This window comes from Lepisosteus oculatus, chromosome 21 (assembly GCF_040954835.1).
Source record: "Lepisosteus oculatus isolate fLepOcu1 chromosome 21, fLepOcu1.hap2, whole genome shotgun sequence".
Classification (NCBI taxonomy): Eukaryota; Metazoa; Chordata; class Actinopteri; order Semionotiformes; family Lepisosteidae; genus Lepisosteus; species Lepisosteus oculatus.
In genome coordinates this window covers 3,339,172-3,361,660 of record NC_090716.1, presented here as the reverse complement: position 1 = coordinate 3,361,660, position 22,489 = coordinate 3,339,172, and the positions used below count along the sequence as shown (strand labels likewise).

The 22,489-nt window shown below is 44.0% G+C and overlaps 1 protein-coding gene across 1 annotated transcript in view; it reads right to left on the bottom strand.

The window, feature by feature from the left end:
* Nucleotides 1-284: 284 nt before the first annotated feature.
* mettl15 (methyltransferase 15, mitochondrial 12S rRNA N4-cytidine) overlaps nt 285-22,489 on the bottom strand; it is a 103,918-nt gene continuing 81,713 nt past the window's right edge. The window contains exons 4-6 of the mRNA XM_069181528.1: nt 18,332-18,523; nt 13,403-13,581; nt 285-4,272 (exon numbers count right to left, since the gene is read on the bottom strand). Coding sequence (XP_069037629.1) covers nt 3,824-4,272; nt 13,403-13,581; nt 18,332-18,523 — 820 coding nt within the window. The 3' untranslated portion in view covers nt 285-3,823. The remainder of the gene's footprint in view (nt 4,273-13,402; nt 13,582-18,331; nt 18,524-22,489) is intronic.

Below are 22,489 nucleotides of genomic sequence, written 5' to 3'. Positions count from 1 at the left end.
GGCTCCACAAGACTTGGTTTGGTCAGGAGAAGTATTTCTGTGCAGCGCTGATCACATGTGTCCCTGTGAGATCGCAATGTTGCGTAAGACGCTCTGCCAATCAATTTGAACTCTCCCGGAAGGCACCTAGGACCTTGCAGTGTGTACAATGGGCAAGTGGCTTGACAGTGCAAACTCCAGAAGAAAGCTCCATACCCTGTGGGCAAAGGTCAAAGGCTGTCTCAATTAACAGTTGACAATTCCAAACTGGAAGAATATTTGGCAATTAAAACAAAACACATCAATAGACTTTGCACTCTTTTCTTTTAATCCTTAAATACTTGCACTAATAATTGTTGAGAGACAATTAAGCACGTCATATTAAATTGAATTTGTAGCTTTTAATAATTTATTGTCTACATATAATTCTGATTCCTATCACAAGTCATAAACCCCGCAGGTCTGAAGGGAAAACTAAGAGAGATCAGGGAGGGGGAAACAGAAGCTTCATTTACAACAAAAATGTACTCTCATTTAGATCGAGAGTGATCTGAATGCATCCCTTGGATATGTCTTATTTAACAAATTTGTTTATTTGAAATTCACGTGGAGCGCCAGTCAGCCAGTTGAAGTTTAACATCTTGTCTGACAGCCGGCTGGCGGCAGCATTCCCAAAGAATAGGCTGAAATCCTTCTTGGTTAAAATTACAAACCATAAATACAAGCTGCTGGTTAATTATTGACGGAGCGAAGAGCTTGTAACTGCACTCCTCCTTGGGAAGACTCCTTCATGAGAGATCCTGTTCAAAAGGGCGTGTAGTTCTGGCTAACCTTCCCCTGTCAAGACCGAAGGCTCCACCTGACTCTACATTATGAACATAAGAACGTAACATATCTTCAATTTCTTCCTCTTGGGTTTCACACTTCTTCTGTGTCTGTAACACATCACCCCTTCTTTGCCTGTCAATTCAGATTCCAAGCCTCAGAATCGTGATGAGCTCATATATTTTACCAACACGTAATGTGTCTGGCCACCAAAAGCACACTGCTTTCCTGCTCTGCTCCTATAATGTCCTAGCACATCCTACTCAGATAGTTCTACACAGTAAATATACTGAGGAACACTAAAAATGCAACACACGTTACTGGTTGCACTGTTCATTTGAACAGTACAGCAGCTTCCAGTGTATACTGTATACATTTTTTGCTTTATTGGTTTGGTGTTGTTTCTGTTGATTCCGCTGTTGTTGTTGTTGACAAATCCTCACAGAGCATTATTGTTGCTGTTTATTTGTCCTGGTGGTTCAAACATTTCTGTTTGCCTGTATTATTAATGCACCATTTGCTACTTAGAAACGACTGCATGATTTACTGCTTACAACTAATTGCTTTATGTAAAACTGGAACACAAACACTCCCCTCTGTTTATCTGCGTATACGATAAATGTCTTTTTGCACAAGGTTGCATAACAATGGAAATATATGATGAACACTGGTACTGTGAAAAACACACAAAAAAATGAAAACCAGTAAAGCACAGAGCATGAAGGATTCAGGTACATTTCTGCTTCACCTGGTGAACCATGAGGATAAAATACAGAATGCAGTTTCATCACGACTGGGAGTCTGCAATTTTACAACGGGGTGTTTTTTGAGAATGAGAAACTCAATCTGAAATACGATGCCACCTCGCTGAACAGCAGAGGAAATGTGAGACTTAAGCAAAGCGATAGTTTGCAAACTTCCTTAAAACCCATCTAACAGTTGACTTTAATAACAGTAATGCTTTAATCCTCGCACTTTTGCATGCATTGAGGTTTTGATGCACATGTTTGTCTTTCCTTAAAAGAAAACTCCATTTGAGCTAAATCCATGGAGACGCTGGCTTAGAAAAATAAATTCTTAGGCTGTTCTGCTTATAATCATTTTTGTTTGGTATTAGCAGTCACCAGAACTGTTGTTTGGCATTATCACTTGTATGGAAGATTCTCATGGCCTGTGATTAGTTGTACAAACTTAGGTTTTCCCTGGAAGCAGTCTTTGTGTTTAAAGGTGATGTTCAAAGCAGCTTAACAAATGGAGATCAGTAAGCCACCAAATAATAATAATAATGACGATGATGATGATGATGACTTTTATTTATAAAAAGCCTTTCCAAACCCGAGAATGCTATAATATCATGGTGCGAATGATCTTATAACAAGCTCATCTCTGTCAGCATCAGATTCATCCAATTAATGAAGCTGGTGCAATGATTAGAAAAACTTTAAATGACCCAGTTGGCACGGCAGAACTCGAGAGCAGGTGCACTGTTCACTACAGCACCACTCTGACATGTCGAAACAAAACAGAGCAGTTTGGAACAGGAATGCTTCTTCTGGTGCCAGGCATGCTTTTAAGATTATATGAGGGTGTGTGAAAGGTGCATTACTGGGCAGCAGCTTCACTCAGGTGCTCTGCTCATTAATTTTAGACTGATTTTTAGATTCATTTCACACTGGTGCACCGATTCACCTGGACAGATCTCACGTTCCTTCAGAAACTCTCGAGTATGATTCAGACAGGGGATTCTTCCAGGACTTCGCCTGAGTTAGCGAGATGGGCTTTGTGAAGTTTGTCTCCGAAATGACAAATCCAGACAACATAAGATTTCTGGTGCATACGCAGGACCACAAAGAAATTCAGCACCCTGTGTGCTGTCCAGTCTCAGCTCCTGTACGGGTTTTTCACCCACTGCACATCAGTTCATTCCTGGGATGTTTGGAAGGGCTTTCCCTTTGTGTTTCTTTGAAGCCTTTCAAGGGTTTGAGAACCGCCATTACCTTTATGAGTTGCTGAGAGAAAGGAAAAATAAAATAAGCCGAACTGAGCAAAACTATTTCAATCATGGTGCACAGCACTACATAGCAGTCCTGCAGGTTTGGTAATTAGAAACAAATGTTTTGTCCAAATCCAACACCATCCGTTTGCAGCGACTGGGTCTCTGATTATAAAAGCCACTTTTTGGTTACTGCTGTGGTGCTTTCCCGTTCACTGAGGAAGCGTGCTTGTTACATAAGAACGTTTTATATCAATCGTGGTGATTAATGAAGTCAGAAAATGACAGGCATGATGATGAGGGAATTAGATTTAAAAATCTGTCCCCCTATCTCGGACAAATTCAAAAGCTTAATTTCTATACTGTTTGCACGTGAATCACCCCTTGACTTGCGACATCTTCAGGGTATCTAAGTCACAGCGGATGTTTAGTGGTGCACTAAACCATTGCAGCACTGATAGAATAAATTTTATATGCTAAGAGGGGAACAGGTCTTAAATGATTCAGCAGGCCACAAAGTTTTACAGACTTACTACTGAAAAAAAAAGAATACATATACAGTATTAAACCAAGTGTAGCAGGAAGAAAGTGTTAACCATTGCAGCATCTCTCCCACTCTTTACCCACAGATCCATGATTCAGACGCACACAGAGAAGTTTGAGAATCAAACTGGACAATTAAAAGACCAGATCTGATGACGGAAACAAACATTTTTGTATCATCGCCCTCTGTCCCTTGAAACCACTCTAGACACAAGGGAAACATATCTGCTCTTGATCTTTTATTGTTTGATTGACTGTGTGCTTGTGATGCTCTAAGCAGGCGCAGTACTGGCTCACTAGCAGCTAACGGATCTAGAGTCTGACATTTAAGACCCAACTCAGTGAGTGTGCAGGCCATAGGGATGTGGCCATGTGTGCTAAACGCTACTGCCGCCACCCAAGCTGACTGCTTGACCGCAGTTGTCCCATTCCCAGCCTGCCTCTTGACCGCTTGGTTCGTCAGAGCCGTGTCTGGCCCTGGGCTCACAGTTTCTGGGCTGCTCTGAGTTTGGCCGAACGCCCGCGTGGGTTCTCCTCCACGTCTTGAGGCCGGGGAGTCATCACCTTCTTCTGCAGCTGAGACCAGCCGCCCGCCCTGGTGGGCTCCTCTTCTTCCTCCTCCTCCTCCTCCTCCTCCCCGGCCTCCCTGCCCCCCTGCCGGATCTTCTGGCGGACGCTGCGACTCCGGGGCCCGGCCACGTCCTCTCCGCGCAGGAAGCGCTTGGCGAGGCGGTCCTCCAGGGAGTGGAAGGTGAGGACCGCCAGGCGGCCCCCCGGCCGCAGGAAGGCGCGGGCCGCCTGCAGGCCGGCGTGCAGCTCGTGGAGCTCGTCGTTCACGAAGATGCGCAGGGCCTGGAAGGTCTTGGTGGCGACGTGGGCAGGCCGCTGCAGCAGGTCCTTCCTGGCGTAGAGGGCGGCAGCAGGGAAGGCACCTGGAGATGCAGAAGATAAGATCAGTACCTGGATGGGAGACCTCCTGGGAAAAACTAAGGTTGCTGCTGGAAGAGGTGTTGGTGGGACCAGCAGGGGGCGCTCACCCTGCGGTCGGTGTGGGTCCTAATGCCCCAGTATAGTGACGGGGACACTGTACTGTAAAAAGGCGCCTTCCTTCGGATGAGACGTAAAACCGAGGTCCTGACTCTCTGCCGTCATTAAAAATCCTGGTCAGTCCTGGGATGGGTGACCCCAGGTTGCTCTTGTAAGTGGTGATAATGGACCAATAACCGGTGTGGTTTTCTTTGGTCCAGAATTCCCACACCAGTGCCCCTGTATGGGGGACTGACCGTAAGAGAAGGTTGTTACAGCAACTACGGTGAATTGGCTTCGTTCTGCTCTGGCTTTGTACAATCTGCTCTCCTTAATGCTCCACCTTAATTCAGCTGGGGAAGTAATATCTCAGTCCTCTGTCCAGTCTGCTGTGCAGTGGGGCTGCAGGCACCCAACTACTGCTCTGCGTCACCCAGGCGGATGAAGTGATCCCCCTCTTATAGGTAAAGTCCTTTGGGATGAAAAGTATAATCTAAACGCAATTAACTATTTACTGTATGTCGTAGCAGTGCAGGATTCATGCTTGTTTATTTAAATCTGTTTTAGTTTCTTGAAAGTACAAAACTGCCAGCGAAGCCGATGGAAAATTACCCACAGCTCTGTCCATCACAGGCTTCTGCCAAACAAAGGCTCAGCAAAAAGCAGTGCTGATCTCGAGTGGTCGAGTGAGCATGCTTCAAGATATTCGACTTTACTCCTCCACAACTCCAACTCAGATTTACCAGTCTGTGGTCACAAAGAAGTCCTACAGAACAAAGCCCTGTGCTGACTAAGACATTAGAATAGGGGTGTGTGTGTATATATATATTTCTATTTTGTAGTAAAGTGATGTGTCACAGCTTTGTGCTGAACACTCTACTTTGTCATGGGTCATCTAAGCCAGATAAAGTCAGTCCCACGAACACAAATCATTTTAAAATAGATCCTTCAGTGGTATTATTGTATGCAATCAAAGAGCATTCCAAACCCACTTGCTCAAAAATTCAGTCCGTCAAACAATATATTGGTAGTACACACGTCTCAGAGTAGTGTACCACTGTTGTTTCATATCTTCCACTAAAGTGTTAGTATCTTTCTGATTGTTACAGCAAAGCAGCCCTTCTTAGTCTCTTAAAGTAGCTTTGTGTCCTGCGAAGAGCATGTTATTTAATCATGTTCAGATCTGTGCAGAGAGCACTGCTTCATCTGATGAAAAGACTTTCTCCGGTCTCGTCCACAACAGTCCACGCAGCACAAGACAGCTTCTCTTGAAATTTCAGCACCTCCCAATCTTCATGCAGAATTCAGCCTGAATTTCATTGTCCGTGCGCCAGAGTGCAATTCTAATCTTCTGGAGCACTCGCCGAGTCTGTGTGAGTCATTGAATCAATAAGAAATGGAACCATCCTTCTGAATACATATTCAACATTAACCACGTGCCCTTTCATTCGATTTTAAATGTCCAGGCCACGCAACGATGTGAATGATCCTTCCTGACCTGTTTCACTGAAACTGTACAGTATATGTTCTCAGTTTAACAGTCATTACTACAATGTCTGTGTGTCAAATTGAGTTTCTTAGTGACACAGCGTAAGGAATTTTGAAATTCTCTGAACTAGACAAAAAGGTTTACAAATGAGAGGACTCCATCCACCTGTTTGCCAGCAGATACTTGATCCAAGGAGCCCGACATTTCTTGAAAGTAAGCAGGGTATTCAGGGCTTGTTCCAAACTCCCACCATCCTTTGTGTAAAGACATGCCTCTTTCACTGTTAATTCTGAGGATTCGGTGTTAACTTTGTCAATGCCTTTGAGGATTTTTAACACTTAAATCTGGTCCCCTCATAGTCTTGAACTTAGAACCACCTGTTTGAAATTAATAAAACACAAAAGTTGGATGCTATAAATCACTGATATAAATGTCTAATGTCTGACTTCCATATGATGGGCCAGGAGAAAGAGTGGGTCTTCTTAAACCATACTTTTTTCCTAATCACTGGTCACTATTCTTGTGGGATGAACTTGAAAGGTATGTTATAGTGATATGTTGCCAAGGAATCAAAAGCAGCTGTTGGAATAGCTCAGTGGTATTAGGCATTTCATAATTTCATATTTGAAAGTCCTAGTAGTATTGGTCCTTTACTTACTGAATCAATGAATTCTATATATCAAGCTAAAAAAAAAACTCTGCTGCTTTGTTAGTGTATGATTTACAGCTAAGCATTCAAACTTGTGGGCCTGAAAGTGTATGTATGACGTAAACTCACATTTCTCTCTTAATTTAGGAAAATCATTTGTGAAAATACAGACTTCTGAAAATACACCACTTCGCTGGCATTTCGCCACGGAAAAGAAACAGACCTGGCACTTCTGTGCATCTGATGACTCTTGAGTTGGTGTGGAAGGCAGAATGTGCTTACCACACTGCAGGCACACAGGAGATAAATTAAAGAGAGATTAGAGATGTTCCATGATCCCAGCATGACCCGAACTGATTGATTACCGGTGTGCAGCGATGACTTTCATGTCTCCCAAAGTACGTTGATATCTGACACATTGAAATCAATGCAACAGCACAGGACATCCCTGGATCGGCCCAGTAACTGTCGTTCGACAGCACAGAAACATCCATTTCTTACTTCTCAAAGAACCAACCAAGTCAGGCTGGAGCAAAAGGCAGCAGAACCATTCTCAGCACAACATCTTACACAGTGCTCTGGCAGGAGTTCTCCTCATGGCGTGGTTTTATTTTTAGATGGAGTGCATTACTGAAGAGTGAAGAGTGGACACTCTTTCCATTTCAGTACCACAGGCCCGATTTATCTCTGCGTTGCTCTCTAGAGCCCCATTTATGTTAAACATATAAGAGACATTACGATAAATGTCCTCGAAAGTTACTCAGCTTTCACTTACAAGTCATTAAGGGGATGTCTGCCTCCCGGTTGAAACAGTACTTGGCCGTTTACTGACCGCAATCCCGTTCCTTGGCTGACTGCCCTGCATTGCCTCCAAGGAGGGTGTCCAAGTGGGGCCACCCCCCCCCCGACTGTGCCGGCACGGCCCGCACCCGTAAACTGCAGGGGGGGTCTCGTTTCGCGCCGCAGCAGGCACAAGCGTGGGGCCCCTCCCCCCCCCCAAAAGGTGGGTGACAGTGAGGGGTCCCCCCTATCCTGCCAGCCGTAGGAAGGAATCAGTAAACGCGACCGTAAACACTAACAGGATTGCTGCAGAGGAAGCTCTTAATGATGCCTCTGTCCGGACGTCAGGGGAGACGAAACTACAGTATATCCTGCCGCACAACTCAAGCTTTTTACCGTATTTCTAATTTCCGGGGATTTCAATTAATTGCCTTCTCCCTTACAAAAAACAAAAGAATCGGAGACTCTGAGCCTTGCTTAATTTACCCTTAAATAACGGGTAAATTAAATAATGAGGTTGCTACTGGTACTGCTATAGGAAGCTTGCATCGTTTCCAATTTTGCCTCAAATGATTTATTGGACAAGACAGGGGGATATTCCTGGCTGGGTGTTACAAATACTGTAGTTTTCTCAGCTTTAGAAGTGATGCTCGTACATACATGTGTGCACACATACAGATACGTTATACACAGTACATACATGTGTGCACACAATAGGATACAGTACATACATGTCTGCACACATACAGATACAGTACATACTGTACTGTACAGATGTACAAACAAATGTGCATGCCTACATACAGATACTATATTGCATACACGGTATAACTCCTACAGACTGCGAAGCTAATTTTCATTCTCTTGTGAGAACTTAAAGGTGGAACAGACAGCAAAAAGAGAGAGTCACTGACGCAGTACAAATGTCTGATGCACATTAAGGGGCCAGGAAATCTTCAAATGTTTTTTAAAGGGAGTCCAGGTTTTCAAAACCGGAATTGGATGCAAGCGGATAGATGTTTTCTGCTATTTATAAAGGGGTATTAATTCATTTCAAACTTTTATTTCCAGGCCTCACTTCTCATTTTTATTCCCTTTATGTGTATTAAAGATATTGGCAAAAGCAGACTGAAGTATAAACCACCTTAGGCCTTTGGAACAAAAAGTTGCTCCTGTTGCGGATATTGTTTTATTTTCTTTTTTGGTGTGCGCTGAAGGCTTAATCTTCATTTGTGCAATCCACAGAATGTTTCATCCACACAATGAAGAGAAATCATTACTTACAGCCGGGGATGAAAAGAGGCAGCAGACAGGTCCTTTGGGACCACATGGTTTTTGCTGCAACAGAGTAGGGTAATTGTCGTCAATAGCAACAATTTGAGGCCTGGTTGATGAATAGGCCCCAAGACAACAAAACCCACTCTCTTGCCTTCACTGTTCCAGGAAGAGGAGCATCTCAGTACAAGATGTATGTGTAAATAGTAAGACACAGAACTGACGAAGGAAAGAGTTGGTGAAGTGGGCAGGTAACACAGGGTGGACTTGCACAAAATTATGACAGAGTACGTAATACAATATTATCCAACATGTGCATCTGTCACAGCTGTTATCCCAGGAGAAGAGCCTGTCTTTTGTGCTGAAAAGCCTTTATCTCACAAGACCTTTCTCAATTTCACTTTTATTTCACTAGAGCCACCTTCTCCCAAACTCACCCTTTAGCAATGATCAGACAGAACCCTTCAAAGTGTTCCAAAAACATTCCAAAATATCCTATTACCCACAGCTGGCTTGCACTATATCTCAGTACCAATGGACACGCAAGGAGAAATGCTGTTACTGTTTACCACACGCAGGGCTACTGTACAAATGTATGCAGTGAAACTGAATTGTGTGATTGAACCCGCAAGAAGTTCTTGGGCACTTGGACATCCTGGATAATATTTAAAAAGAAACATCATATATTCAGAATCAAGAGCAACAGTGTTTGCATTTTGGAATAGGAAAAATTAATATTTCTGATATGTCAAGGCCTAATTACGAACAGTCTCAAGTTCTTACTTAGAACCTGAAACAATGCAGTAACTCAGCAGTCTCCCTGTCTCCCGGACGGGGTGGTTTTTCCTTTTTCCTTATTTGCTTAGATATTACACACCAGGGGGGAATTCTCTGGGTACTTCTGTGAATTAGAACCTTGCATTCATGCCCTCGCAGTTCTGAAGAATGACAGACAAGTAAAGAAGGATTAAAAATACCTTATTTCCAGAAGGAGGCACCAAATGATAACGTTCTGATGATACCATTCCTTTTTAACCTGGAGAGCTCTGTCTGAAGTGTACATTAAAATGTCACATGTGGATCTTTTTGACTGATGGCTCTACAAGACAGAGATTAAGACGCTCTAAATTACTGTTGACTTTGCTATATGCACACTATGGTATTGTATGCATGCTGTAAGTATAATTGGATAATGGGTTTTTATTGTACTAGGATATTGCTTCATTTTCTGCAATATTATTTGTATTTCATTTCTGCAGTTCTGTGGGGTAATGGATTTACTATGACATAAATGAGAGCAGCAACAGTGATCGGAAAGCATTATTGTGCTGCTGTCTGTAATCCTCTCCCAACAAGCAGCATTCATAATGAACTATGACTTCCTCAGTACGTTTTCCTCTTGTAATTTTCTAATGTAATCTGAAGTATATTTAAAATCAATGATCATCACAGTGTTAGAATTTCTACTGTATTTTACTTTGTTTGCCTGAAAGGAGTAAGTTGCACCATACTGTATGCAGCAGTTTAAGTTTCTTATGATGCAATTTACATAAAGCACCGGACTAATTTTCCAGGATGAACTGCACACTTTTACATAGTTCCACTTTTACTACCAGACCCTGGGTCTGTATTTGTAAGCTGTCCCACACAAATCTTTCAGAGTTAAATAAATTAGAAGAGGCATAGAGTTCTCTCATGTAGTCCCTGTTAGCCTCTTGGGATCCTAAAGAAAATGAGTGTTGTTTTAACAATTATTTTTTGGAATAAGCCTGTTCCCTTTTATTTCTTACTGTACCAGAGGAATAACCTGAGAACCAATTTATACAAGTGCTGAACCAGTTCTAATACAAACTACTTTACGTAAGTGTATGCAGACACATATTGGACATCCAGGACATTTTGAGTCCAGTCCAAAAGATTTCATTGTTTATTCTTTTAATATTTCCTATTTAATATTTCCTAATATTTCATTTCCTATTTATTTTTTTAGACAATTTTTTTAGCCTTAGCCTTGGCTGAGCTGCTGGTTTTAAATGAGAAACCGGTGTAGCAAAACCATCATTCAGAAATGTACAGGCATGAAAAGTTACCACCAGTTTTTTTTTCCTAATAAGATAAAGGTGGAAGACAATTGAAGGTAACACAAAACGTTCAGGATAATAATTTAAAAGTTGATTTTGTTTCATTTGATAACATTAGGGGTTTGTAATTCTAATTTCTGGAAAAGGGTGGCAAAAATACAAATAAAAATTTAATGAGTATATCCCAGGGACAGTGAAGTTTTGCAGTGTCACCTTTTGGGATAAACTACTGTATTGTGTGGTAAGAGAGAAATCAGCAGAGTCCCCATGACATGTTTATAAATTTGTTGAAAAGACTATGACTTTCCCTTTTGTTGTGAATGCCAGAAATCCTGACACACTGTTAGCTTGTAAACACTAAAGATTTTCCCCCCCAAAATGATTTTTTGTCCTTTCCTTGGTACTCTCAAACTGAGGTCAACCCATTTATCATTAAAAAAACACATCATTTTAAAGAAACAGAAGATGCTTAGAACTGGCAACTAACCAAGGATCGTGAAGGATTCTGGGATAGACAGTGGTCATAACTACACAGACAGGAAATAAATGGAAAATGCAATGCAGACAACAACAACACACCGTGTCTGACTACTATCTTCCTCAAAGCCTCCTATAGCTCCGAAATGTCATATCCCAAAGTTCTAATGACACACGTAGAGCTGCACTGATGTGTACATTTCAACCTTTTCAGAATAGAAAGCTCAAATTTGTGTAGTGTGAGGCATCCTGAACTCTAGGGGTTTGAAAAATGACAGGAGAGGCTATTCAATGTTGAAAGCAGTAGCAATTAAAAGCTATGAGTCATAAGTGCCCCATCCAAACTTTGCTGTGCGTTTGACCAGTGTCTGTTGCTGCCGAGTCGCAGTTTCAACGTGCCATTGTTTTGTTTACTCTGTAATGGCCTGACATTGATGAGGATACTTTATTGATAGCTGCCAAAAGACTGAATTTCCCGTCGGAAAAGTGGGGTAAATTAGGGACCCTTGGCTCCAACATGCACACTCCCCTCCGCCCAGGCAAACCAAAATCATTTCCAAAACAAATCGCCAAGGCATCAATCACCATTACCAAAGGGCAGGATTCACATTCTGCTGTAGAACGAGCATAGTACAGCTGCCAAATAACACACACAGATGAAACACACGTCCTGTCTAATCCATAAACATGCAGAGAAACAGCTAAAATGACTGCACTCCATTTAGTGAATGTGCAGAACACCAAGGAGGGAGACAATAAGAATGATGTGTGAACAATAAATAAGCTGCAATAAACCAAACATCTTTGTTCTCATTCTTTTTCTATAGGTATATTGTAGATAATATAATAGCCAGACATTTATATGGAAAGTGAAATCAGGAGTTATGAGCCAAAAGCATATCTTCAGTTGCCCTGCACACTGAGTGATGTGATGTGGTGCGGAGGCTCTGTGGCTCAGGATCTGCGCCTGTGGCTGGAAGGTTGCCGGTTTGTATCTGGCAGCCTGCAGAGGAATCCTACTACGTTGGGCCCCTGAGCAAGGCCCTTCACCCCAACTGCACCAGGGGCGCTGTATAAATGGCTGACCCTGCGCTCTGACCCCCAGCTTCTCTCCCTGTCTGTGTGTCTCATGGGGAGCAAGCTAGGGTCTGCGAAAAGACAAATTCCTAATGCAAGAAATCGTATCTGGCCAATAAAGTGATCTCATCTTATGGGCAGCTCCTCACAAACTCTCCTTAACACCCAGTCAACTGCAGGTACTGCTCGCCTCTACCTCTGGCTCTCGCAGCTTTGTGCTGAAGCCAGACCCTCTCCGAGTCGGACCCTGACGTTCCTGCTGTCCCTGTGCTGTGCCACAGTGGAAGACCAGTGACAGGCCAGCGGTGATCAATGCCAAGGGGTTTCAGCAGTTCTGCTAAATGACTAAATAAGCTTGCTTGTACTGTACATTATATTTGTATCTACGTGCACTTAATATAAAACAGTCCTTATAATAAATAAGTAAAGGGCTCGCCATCTGCTGAAATACCTGACAAGGCCCCACCCGAAGAAGGCTCCACAGACGAAACATTGTGTTTCTTTCCTTCTCTTTTCAGCAGGGAATAGACCTGTACTTGTTCCTTTGCAGCTGACGCAGCTCCCTGCTTGAATTACTTCTGGTTTTATTGTGTTGCGGTTCATACAAATCACATACAAATCATTCATCTGAAGCAAATCGGCTCCCCCGACGCCTTCGTTAAGGGATCTGATGATCACAAAGACGAAGAAGGAGCAACATTCCCTTCCCTGCCTATCCCTAGCTAAGGTATTGAGCGGTATCGAATCTGGGGCTCTGAGCAGCACGGGCGCAAGAGATTGATTGGGATCGGAATCGACATGGACTTCTGCTCCTTAACCAGTCCCCCAACACTCCTATCCCAGCTCCCTGAGGGAATGTGCGCAGGCTCGCCACATCCACCCTCATGAGGAGGGGGCAGTTAGGTGGGGAGTGTGGGGGGGGGTGGTTTACAACAGCGTTTATTTCGGTGATCTACCTGGAGACAAGGAGGGGAGCAAGGAGGGTAAAAGTACGACTACAAAAAACAATCCGACCATCTCCTCCCTCCCCTTTTATTAATAATAACCTCATCAGTAGGCAGACCCAAGAAAAACAAAGGGCTGAGATCTACGGATGATAGGCAGGATTAGATGCTGCTTGACTTCCTGTACAAATAGATCCCAGTGGGAGAGACGGGATTAATATTTTTTTTTTGCTCTGAGACACCGTATGGAATTAATGAGGGTACCTGCAACAACGCTGGCAAGCTGCTGTGTTCTGGTGATGGGGTAGATGCTGCGTGCCTCAACGATCGCTGAAGCTATCTTCCTGGCATGTTTCTCCTCCCCATATGTACACAGGATGGACGCAAGCGCCTGTTGATCTAAAGCATTCACTACGTCAGCAGCAGTGGGCATGTCAAGGTACCTACGCACAAAGAAGGACCCAATTAGTTTGTTGACATCAGTTTTTCATTGACAAGCATGAAGCTTCACAGCGCTTAGGCACACAGCTAAAACTTGATGCCTGCAAGTTGTGTGTTTGAGGTCTTAAAATAGAAAACAAGCAAAAAAGAATGCACAAACGAACAAGCTGTGAATGTATATATATATAAATCATATATAAATACATAAGTATCCTCGCAATAAGGTATCTGGCGGAGCTTAAAATCAGTAAGGGGGAGTTCTATTTTACTGCACTCCCAAAATAGTCTTCACAAAACCAAAAATGGCAACAATGAAAAAGTCCTTTTTTTCCCATCCTGTGGTGGTAAAATCCGTGTAGCAACAGCAGCTATTTTAAAGACACGGAACCATCCAATTTTTGGGAATAAAAAAAAACATCGGCGCAAATAGAACAAGACCAGAAAGAAGACAAGAGATAAAACAGACATCAAATCGGATTTTAGCATGCTGAGGAATGCAGTGGTTAGAGTCTGTGGGGGGCGGAGGCGGTTTCTTCTCTTCGTTTTGCTTTCAGACCCCTCTCCTCCGAGCTCTGGGGCTGAAGAAGTGTCCTCTTGTTGTTTTAGTGACAACGATGGTGGAGAGACACATCTGTGGCTAATTGTCATCCTTCTCCCAGAGGGTGAGAGTTAGATTGGCGTGACGATGATTCGCGACCTTCGAGAGAGAAGCCTTTGCCAAATAAATTCCCAGGAGCCCCTGCTGCACGTGGGCTTCAGCAGCGCTCTTCTCTGTACAGGAAGACCCGGTCTCAAGCCTGTTTCCACGATAGGTCTGGCGGTCATGTGAATGGACGTGCTCAGATAGGACCAGGATTGAATCTGTCAGGATGCTTTATTTTCTTTTAAACAATATGGTCATGCTGGATTTAAAATGGGCACTGTAGCACTTGCAAACTGTTGAAGGCTCCACCGCCAGTTTAGTTATTTACCTGCTTTCCATGATTTGGAGTAGTCTGAAATTTATATACCCAAGCATTTTTAGTTGTGGGTTTCAGGGAGTAAGCAGGGAGACCTCAATCCTGTGGGTGCTCAAGACCGTTTTTAACCCTTTTTACTTAGTCGTGAACAAACAGGATGACAAAGGAACTTGATACACGTATTCAACCCCGAAAGGTAGCCAACCAAATGGATTGCTTTAGAATAATTTAATTGCTTACACTTATATAGCGCTTTTCTGGACACTCCACTCAGAGCGCTTTACAGGTAATGGGGATCCCCTCCCACCACCACCAGTGTGCAGCCCCACCAGTCCTCTCACACACACCAGCTCTCAGTGGGGAGGAGGACAGAGTATTGAAGCCAGTTCAGAGATGGGGGTTATTAAGAGGCCATGATCGGTAAAGGCCAGGGGGAATTTTGGCCAGGACTCCGGGGTTACACCCCTACTCTTTTGGAGAAACGCCCTGGGATTTGTAATGACCACAGAGAGTCAGGACCTCGTTTTCTGTCTCATCTGAAGGACAGCACCTTTTTACAGTATACTGTCACTATACCGGGGCATTAGGGCCCACACAGACCGCAGGGTGAGCGCCCCCTACTGGCCCCACTAACACCTCTTCCAGCAGCAGCCTCAGCTTTCCCAGGAGTCTCCCATCCAGGTACTGACCAGGCTCACACCTGCTGAGCTCCAGTGGGACTGCCAGCTGGGAGTTGCAGGGTAATAAATAGAATCACTATTTTTTAGAATAAATTGTGAAAAATGAACCAGAGGACACGAGCAGAAAACTGAGTGGAATTACATTTAAATCTTGAGAACAGGGGGTGCGTCTCTAGCCAGAGGGTTGCAGGAGACTGGAACAAGCTACCCGGGGTTTAAGTCAATACCCTGGCTTGTTTCAAGTACTGGCTGGTTGAGAGCCTTGAATCGATAGCTAGATAGATACTTTATTAATGCCGTATGGGAAATCGCAAAGGCTGCCAACTACCAAATGGGCAAGCTCGGCTGAATGCCTTTCACTCGTTTGTAACCTTTTCTTATGTTGTCAGAGCCTGAATGGAGAGCCGAGAGGTCTGTGGTTCAGGCATTCTCAGCCTGCGGCTGGCCCGTGCCATTGGTTAATAAAGATCTTGTAGCAGGTATACATTAGGGTCATCAGCCACCTTCTGCTATGGTTTTGCACTAGCAGGAAAGCCATGACAAATCACCTGGTCCTGCTTTAAAACCACATGGACGTCTATTAGCTAGATGGGTGCTTAGCTTCAACTTCAATTTCGTTTTTATGGAGTTAACTGCGCAAGGTCCATTGTGCTTCCGTGAGAACTATATACATTTTTTGCGGAAATTAGCTTAGCAGGCAGTTTTTGCACACAGTTTTTCCTTCTTTTAGAAACACTTGAATGATGGAAAAAGTGAGGGCAGTCTATAAAATTCATACTATACTATTTATTATATTCTATTAGTAGATCGTGATATAATCAATATGATGTATATGTACTGCAGACTTTTTTTTAATTTTTGAATATTCGTGCTTTGGTAAAACCGATGCATAATTAATAGAAGAACATTGGAAAGCATGCCCTAAAATCTTAAAAACGGACCAAAATTAAATGTCTCTGGAGCCTCTGTATCCCTGAGCCTTGTACCAGATTCTCACGTAGCTGGAAAAGCGTCAAGACTGCAGAAAAAAGTCCAGCCTTCCCAGTGATGAGAAAATCAGCCTGCCATGTTGTTAAACTGCCTGCCATTCTCTAATTTTTCAATCTGTTTAGTCATATTTTAAATCAAACTGTGGCCTCCCCTCCTCTGACATCCAAACCCCAGGTGAAGACTCTGAATAATGGCAATTCTTTGTTACTCCTACACACTTCTCAAGTGCAACCTGTTTGTCTTTTATACCAGGAACCTGCTTTACAGACTTAAAAGCTAAGAGTCTGGTCAAAGGATAGATCAGGTTTAGGACAAGGGGTTACTTTCTGCCTAATTGGAATAGCAGGCAAGACGTAGCACCTCTGTATCTGAGAGGCCTTAGTGGGGAGGCTTAAAATATCCCTTTGATGAAACTCTTCAATAAAAGTAATATAGTATCTTATAGTAGCTGTCAAAAAGCATTCCCTTTCCACAACATACTTTAGAGGAAGCGTGCCAGAGGAAGTGTGCATTAGTTAATGGCATCGCCATGGTGTCTGCTCATAATGCAGACCCTTATTTTTCTTCCATGAAGCTGAGTTGTGCAGGAACCCGGTTTCTTAAATACTACTCTGGGATATTCTAATATCATCCAGGATTTATTTTCCCGTCCCTCCACAATTTGAATCTGCTGTGCGTGTGTGCAAAAAAAAACAACCCAAAACAAAAACAGCACATTCGTAACAAGAAACAACCCCGTCTGGAAACAGAATTTAGGTTAGCAGGGGTTGCTCAAATGGAATGGGTTTCCGATTCTGAAACTGACTCCTCGCTTGGAGAAACTAGTTTCTTCCAGCCTTGTGTGTCTCTGTCTTTTCCCCAGACCTATAGGCAACCTCATACTCAGCATTGAAACAAGAACCCTAAGACAAACGTGGTAATGAAGAAGGAAGTGAATTCACATTGCAAAACTAAGCAGGTATGTAGAGTGAGAAGTTCAGCAGCTTGTGTACTAACTAAAAGAAGAGATTGGCACATAACTCCTGTCCTCTGTAGGATGCAGTGGCTCCCTGTGAAATTTAGAGTAGGCTTTAAGGTTCTCCCGATCATGTATAAGGTATTGAACAGTCTAGTTTCAGACTTACTGCTAGACTATAGTCTGAGCTCTTAAACTAAGATCTGCTGAGGAGCTGAAGACCAGGCTGTAGACATCTGTGGAAGTCATTGCCCAAATCCACTAGAGACGCCTGATACTTTTAAACCTTGCTTACGGTAAATACCTATCTGTTCACTAAAGCCTGTGCAGTCTTTCTCTTGATTTCAGCAAGGCATTTTTCCAGAGATATTGTCAGTCACTTTCTGTTTGCTCATCTTGTGTCTTGTACTGCACAGCTCTTTAACTTTCTCGAAGAACCATAATATCACTATTACACACACAGTATGATTTCGGGAGGCACATGTTTAAACTGGGACCCGCAGGGACATCCAGACCAAGTCACCCAAGTGACACCAGCTCCCTGGGAAAACGGCTTGGAAAAAGGGGTTCAGACCGGCAAGATACTGTCATTCCACTGGGCAGGACAGCCCACTGTGTCCTCTTTTTCTTCGGCAGCTCTCTCATATTCTCATTCCTGCAACTGAGCTTCTGGAGGTGTGGATCCTGTTTTAACTAGCTAGTTGATAGACGCTGGTTGAAGGGGAGATCGGGTTCTAGGATGACAGGCTACATTCTGCCCGTCCTTCGGATGAGACGTAAAACCGAGGTCCTGACTCTCTGTGGTCATTAAAAATCCCAGGGCGTTTCTCGAAAAGAGTAGGGGTGTAACCCCAGCGTCCTGGGCAAATTTCCCCCTTGGCCTTTACCAGTCATGGCCTCCTAATAACCCCCATCTCTGAACTGGCTTTATCACTCTGCTCTCCTCCCCACTGAGAGCTGGTGTGTGGGGAGCGTTCTGGCGCACTATGGCTGCCGTCGCATCATCCAGGTGGGGCTGCACATTGGTGGTGGTGGAGGGGATCCCCATTACCCGTAAAGCGCTTTGAGTGGAGTGTCCAGCAATTATTATTATTATTAATTAATGGGAAAAGCAGACAGGATGGGGAGACCGTTTTTACTCATCTGAGACTCCGCACCAGATACTGACCTGTCCCCGTCCATTCTCATGTCCAGGGGCCCGTCCTTGCTGAGTGAGAAGCCCCTCTGCGGGCTGTCGAACTGCATCGAAGAGCACCCCGCGTCCAGGAGGACTCCGTCCAGACCCCCGGGCCCCAGTCCTTGATCGGCCAGGAGCGAGGGTAGTTCACTGAACCTCCCCAGCATGGGGTGGACTTGTCCCCTGCAGAGAGGCAGCACAACACAACACAACGCCACGTCAGACCGGCCCGTCAACAAGCGGGAGAAGCAGATGCAGCAAATAAAAGTAAACGGCAGGGAAATGAATACTTTCGGAGAAAGGACAGGTTTTGCAGAGGCAGTGGGCAGGAAGGAGAGCTGCTGAGACTGGGAGCCCCAGGTTGACAGGCAGGAACCCACGTCTCAGATCCTTGAATCAATCACATGGGAACAAATAACTGCGCTCGGAAGACTCCCAGGGTTAAAATGATTAATGCTTTTGACCTAGCTTGATGACAGGAAATAAAGGCATGGTAAGGTAATCATAAGTAGTCTGATAAAAAAAATACAGCACATCCCAACAACATTTTCAAGAAGTCTGCACAGTTTCAGCTAAGACCTGTTTTCCCAGTGCCCGGAATACTTAGGTCTCAGAACTGAGATCTAAGAGACAGACAGAACGTTGTGCTGGGAACCACTTAGCTCTGCACAGAGAGCGGTTTTCCCATATCTCTGCAGTGCAGGGCAGCTTGACTGCCTCTGATGAATGCCGTGACTCCTGTCCAAGTCCAGACATCCATACTGTGATGGGAACGTCTCTCTCTTTGCTATATTTAAACGCAAAAACGGGGGCTTCTTTTTGAAGGGTCCGAGTTCATGTTTGACTTGGTAGCCTTTGAAAAAAGTTTTCAAAAACCGCAAACATTAAGTTCAAGGGCACAAGCACACAGTATACTGACGTGAATTAATAATGCTAGTTTTGTCTGGAAGAAAACAAACAAAAATGTCTTCATTATCTTTGATCATTTGCAGCAGGGTCTTCTTGAGCTTAATTATCTGCAGCAATGTGGGAGGCCCTGACGCACTGAGATATTTCTGTCCTCACGTTCTGATGAAAGCTCCGGTGGAACACTTGTACCTTGTACCAGCTCAACATGCTGAGATGTTGCACTTGTCTCCCCATGCAATACCAGGCAATAACATGAAGATTGATGTTCTTGTTTCTTATATAGGAACACGCACTTGCAGACATGAGCAAAAGAAATCATTCTGTATTTTAACTAACTGGAAAGTTAACTGAAACATGAGACCAAAGGGTTAAACCTACTGTATGTAAAGTCTATACTTAAATCTAAATCTAAAAGGCTATATAAATATTTTTGAATTTCTCTTGCTGCTTCTAAAGCATTTGACAAGCCCCAGAATGTGGTAATATCTGCAAACTCATCACGTTTACCAACGATACCAAAATCTTCTGTATATCGTTTACATGAATTAAAAAGAGCAGTGCTCCTAGTACAGACCCCTGCAGCATTCCATTAATTACATCACCCCAATAAATAAGGCAACAGAGCCACTGAAACACAACACGTTTCTAGGGTGCATCCCCTCTCACCCCCCACCCCCTCATTGCCCTCGGAGCACCTTCTCGGCTCATTCCACATTTTGGGGGGCCAATAGCCTTATTGTTGTGGCCAGGCAGTCATTTCCTGTGTCAGGCAGGTTTAAGATTGACACAGATGTTGAAACCTTACCAGTAAAAAGCAAGCACAGTTGAATTACCAGAGTTTATTGCACTTGTGAACCGGCATATAACTTTAAACCAAGAAACTCTGCAAGGTCTTTTTTACAGCAGTTTAAAATGCCAGTCACGTGGCAACTAAATAAATAACTCTGGTATTTTCAATGCAAGAGAAATAAATGTCATAATTAGTGGTTATCTTTTACAGAGACTTGGTACACCAGTTACATCCTAATGACATAAAAAAGGCTGCTTTGATAGTTGAAACCTATCATCTGCTGCACTCAGCCCTGACAAAAAGCATTCCCACGATCTGCACCTTCCTGAATCCCCATCTTCTTGTACTACATGCGGCCATGTGTTTTTCCTGCTCAGATCATCAAAACAAACTCGTGCTTACAGGAGGATCCGATGCTTTAAATCACTACTTGACTTCTGACAGCAGACGTTTATGTTCTGTATTTGTTGCCTGAGTAAAGCAAGAGAAATGATCAAAATAGCACAGCGTGGAGAATGCTGACAGCTATTGGACTGACTGGGAGGGACAGAAAGACCGCCGTTCGAAGGGAGAGGCAGTGGAGAGAGCCTCAGGCTGGCTCTGGAAGAGGAGAGAGGAGTTAAGCTGGAGGCCGGGAGGAGATGAGCAGTGACTGGCTACAGTATCACCCCTGACCTGCCAGCAGCGGGGCATTATGGGTAAGGGTGGAAACGCCTGATGAAAGCTGGGTTTCCACCTGATGACATCACTTCCTGGCCAGTGTAACTGTTGACAAGGGAGAGCATCAGTAGGCGTACAGAAGAGGCGTAGCTGAGGTGCCTGTCTGTCACCCTGGGAGCAGAGCTGTTTCGGGGGCACTGGGAGAGGAGGCTGCCCTGCCCAGTGGAAATGACTGAGAGTCCACCAGGGCCTGAGGAAGTAAGATGGTATTTAAACAAAGAGGGAGGGTGAAAAAAGCAACCGGAAGGGGAACCGTTCCTCAATTTGAGCTGCTTTCACTTTGAACGCCATAAGAGCCAAAGAGCTGAAGAACGCAAGTGTAAACCTCTTGTGACAGGCCTCTAGCCCTGAGGAAGACGTGCTGGCCTATGTTTACATCTCGTTTGGTGCAGTATAACACTAACATTTGGTTACCACATGGTCTGGCTTTCATGAAAGAAACCATTTTTCTTTTTATCCCAAAGGTTTTGGGAGTTTAGCTGTTGAACTTTGTTGCTTGCGTGTTGTGTAAATCTAGAACGAAAGTAGCAGATCAACGTGATCGTACGAAAGCGCCCAGATCTTAGTGATTAGCAAATGCTGAAATGTTGTTGTTGTGTCTGACAGAGAGACCGCGACACACTGTACATATCATTTGTATTTTGAAGTTTTGAAAGCTTTGCATCATTAAGTCCGTTTACATGGTTTGGGGTCTGCTGTACCCCTGGCCACTTTAATCAGGTTCACATACTAATTAAGAACAAAAGCAGAATTTGAAATGTTTTATAAATATAGGATTTAATAATAAATCATTGCATTATCCCCTGGAACACAGTGCAATTAACTGAGACTGTTCTCAGGAAGAAGGGTCTTTACAGTTCTTATCAGAAGAAATTGTGAGTATGAAGTCTCATTTATAGACCACTTTACGTCATTTCCACTGAGAGTTTTCTGTCGCTTCCTGGACAATTGTCTTGCCATTCCTGATCTGTCACTCAGTGCCACCTGTCTCCTTTTGAGCAGAGATATTTCAGAGGGGATAACACACACTGGCTATGGACGTCAGCTTTTGGGGGTTGTGTTCTTTGTCATGTAGACTAGGAAGTGGGCTTTGGCGACCATGATGCATTTTTGATGTGTCCCTTTGACACGGTCCATGGAGCAGATGCAAACGTGCGAGAAGTGCTATAAGCCGGTGGGAGATCTGAAAACAGTCTTGTTCTTGCCTGCCGTGGGAACAGCAGCTAAACTATGGTAAGAATGGGGGACACCTTTCTGAGCAGTTGTTTCCGGTAAGAGACTTGGTGATTTTACAGGGGTGTAAACCCCGGTGTCCTGGTCAAATTTCCCATTGGCCCTGACCAATCATGGCCTCCTAATAATCCCCCTCTATGAACTGGCTTCATCACTCTGCTCTCCTCCTCACTGAGAGCTGGTGTGTGTGAGAGGACTGGAGCATCATCCAGGAGGGGCTGCACACTGGTGGTGGTGGAGGGGATCCCCATTACCTGTAAAACGCTTTGAGTGGAGTGTCCAGAAAAGCAACATATAAGTGTAAGCAATTATTATTATTATTATTATTATTATTATTGTGAAGGCACGGCACAAGAACGGCAGGTAATCGCTGATCAGCTTTTCTCCCAGACTACTACTATATCCCTGCGTCCCCTGAGCTGTCTTAATCCCTCACACATTCCCATGGGGCTGGAACACCATGGATGACAGCAGGACCGGCGTGCCGTATGAGGGTT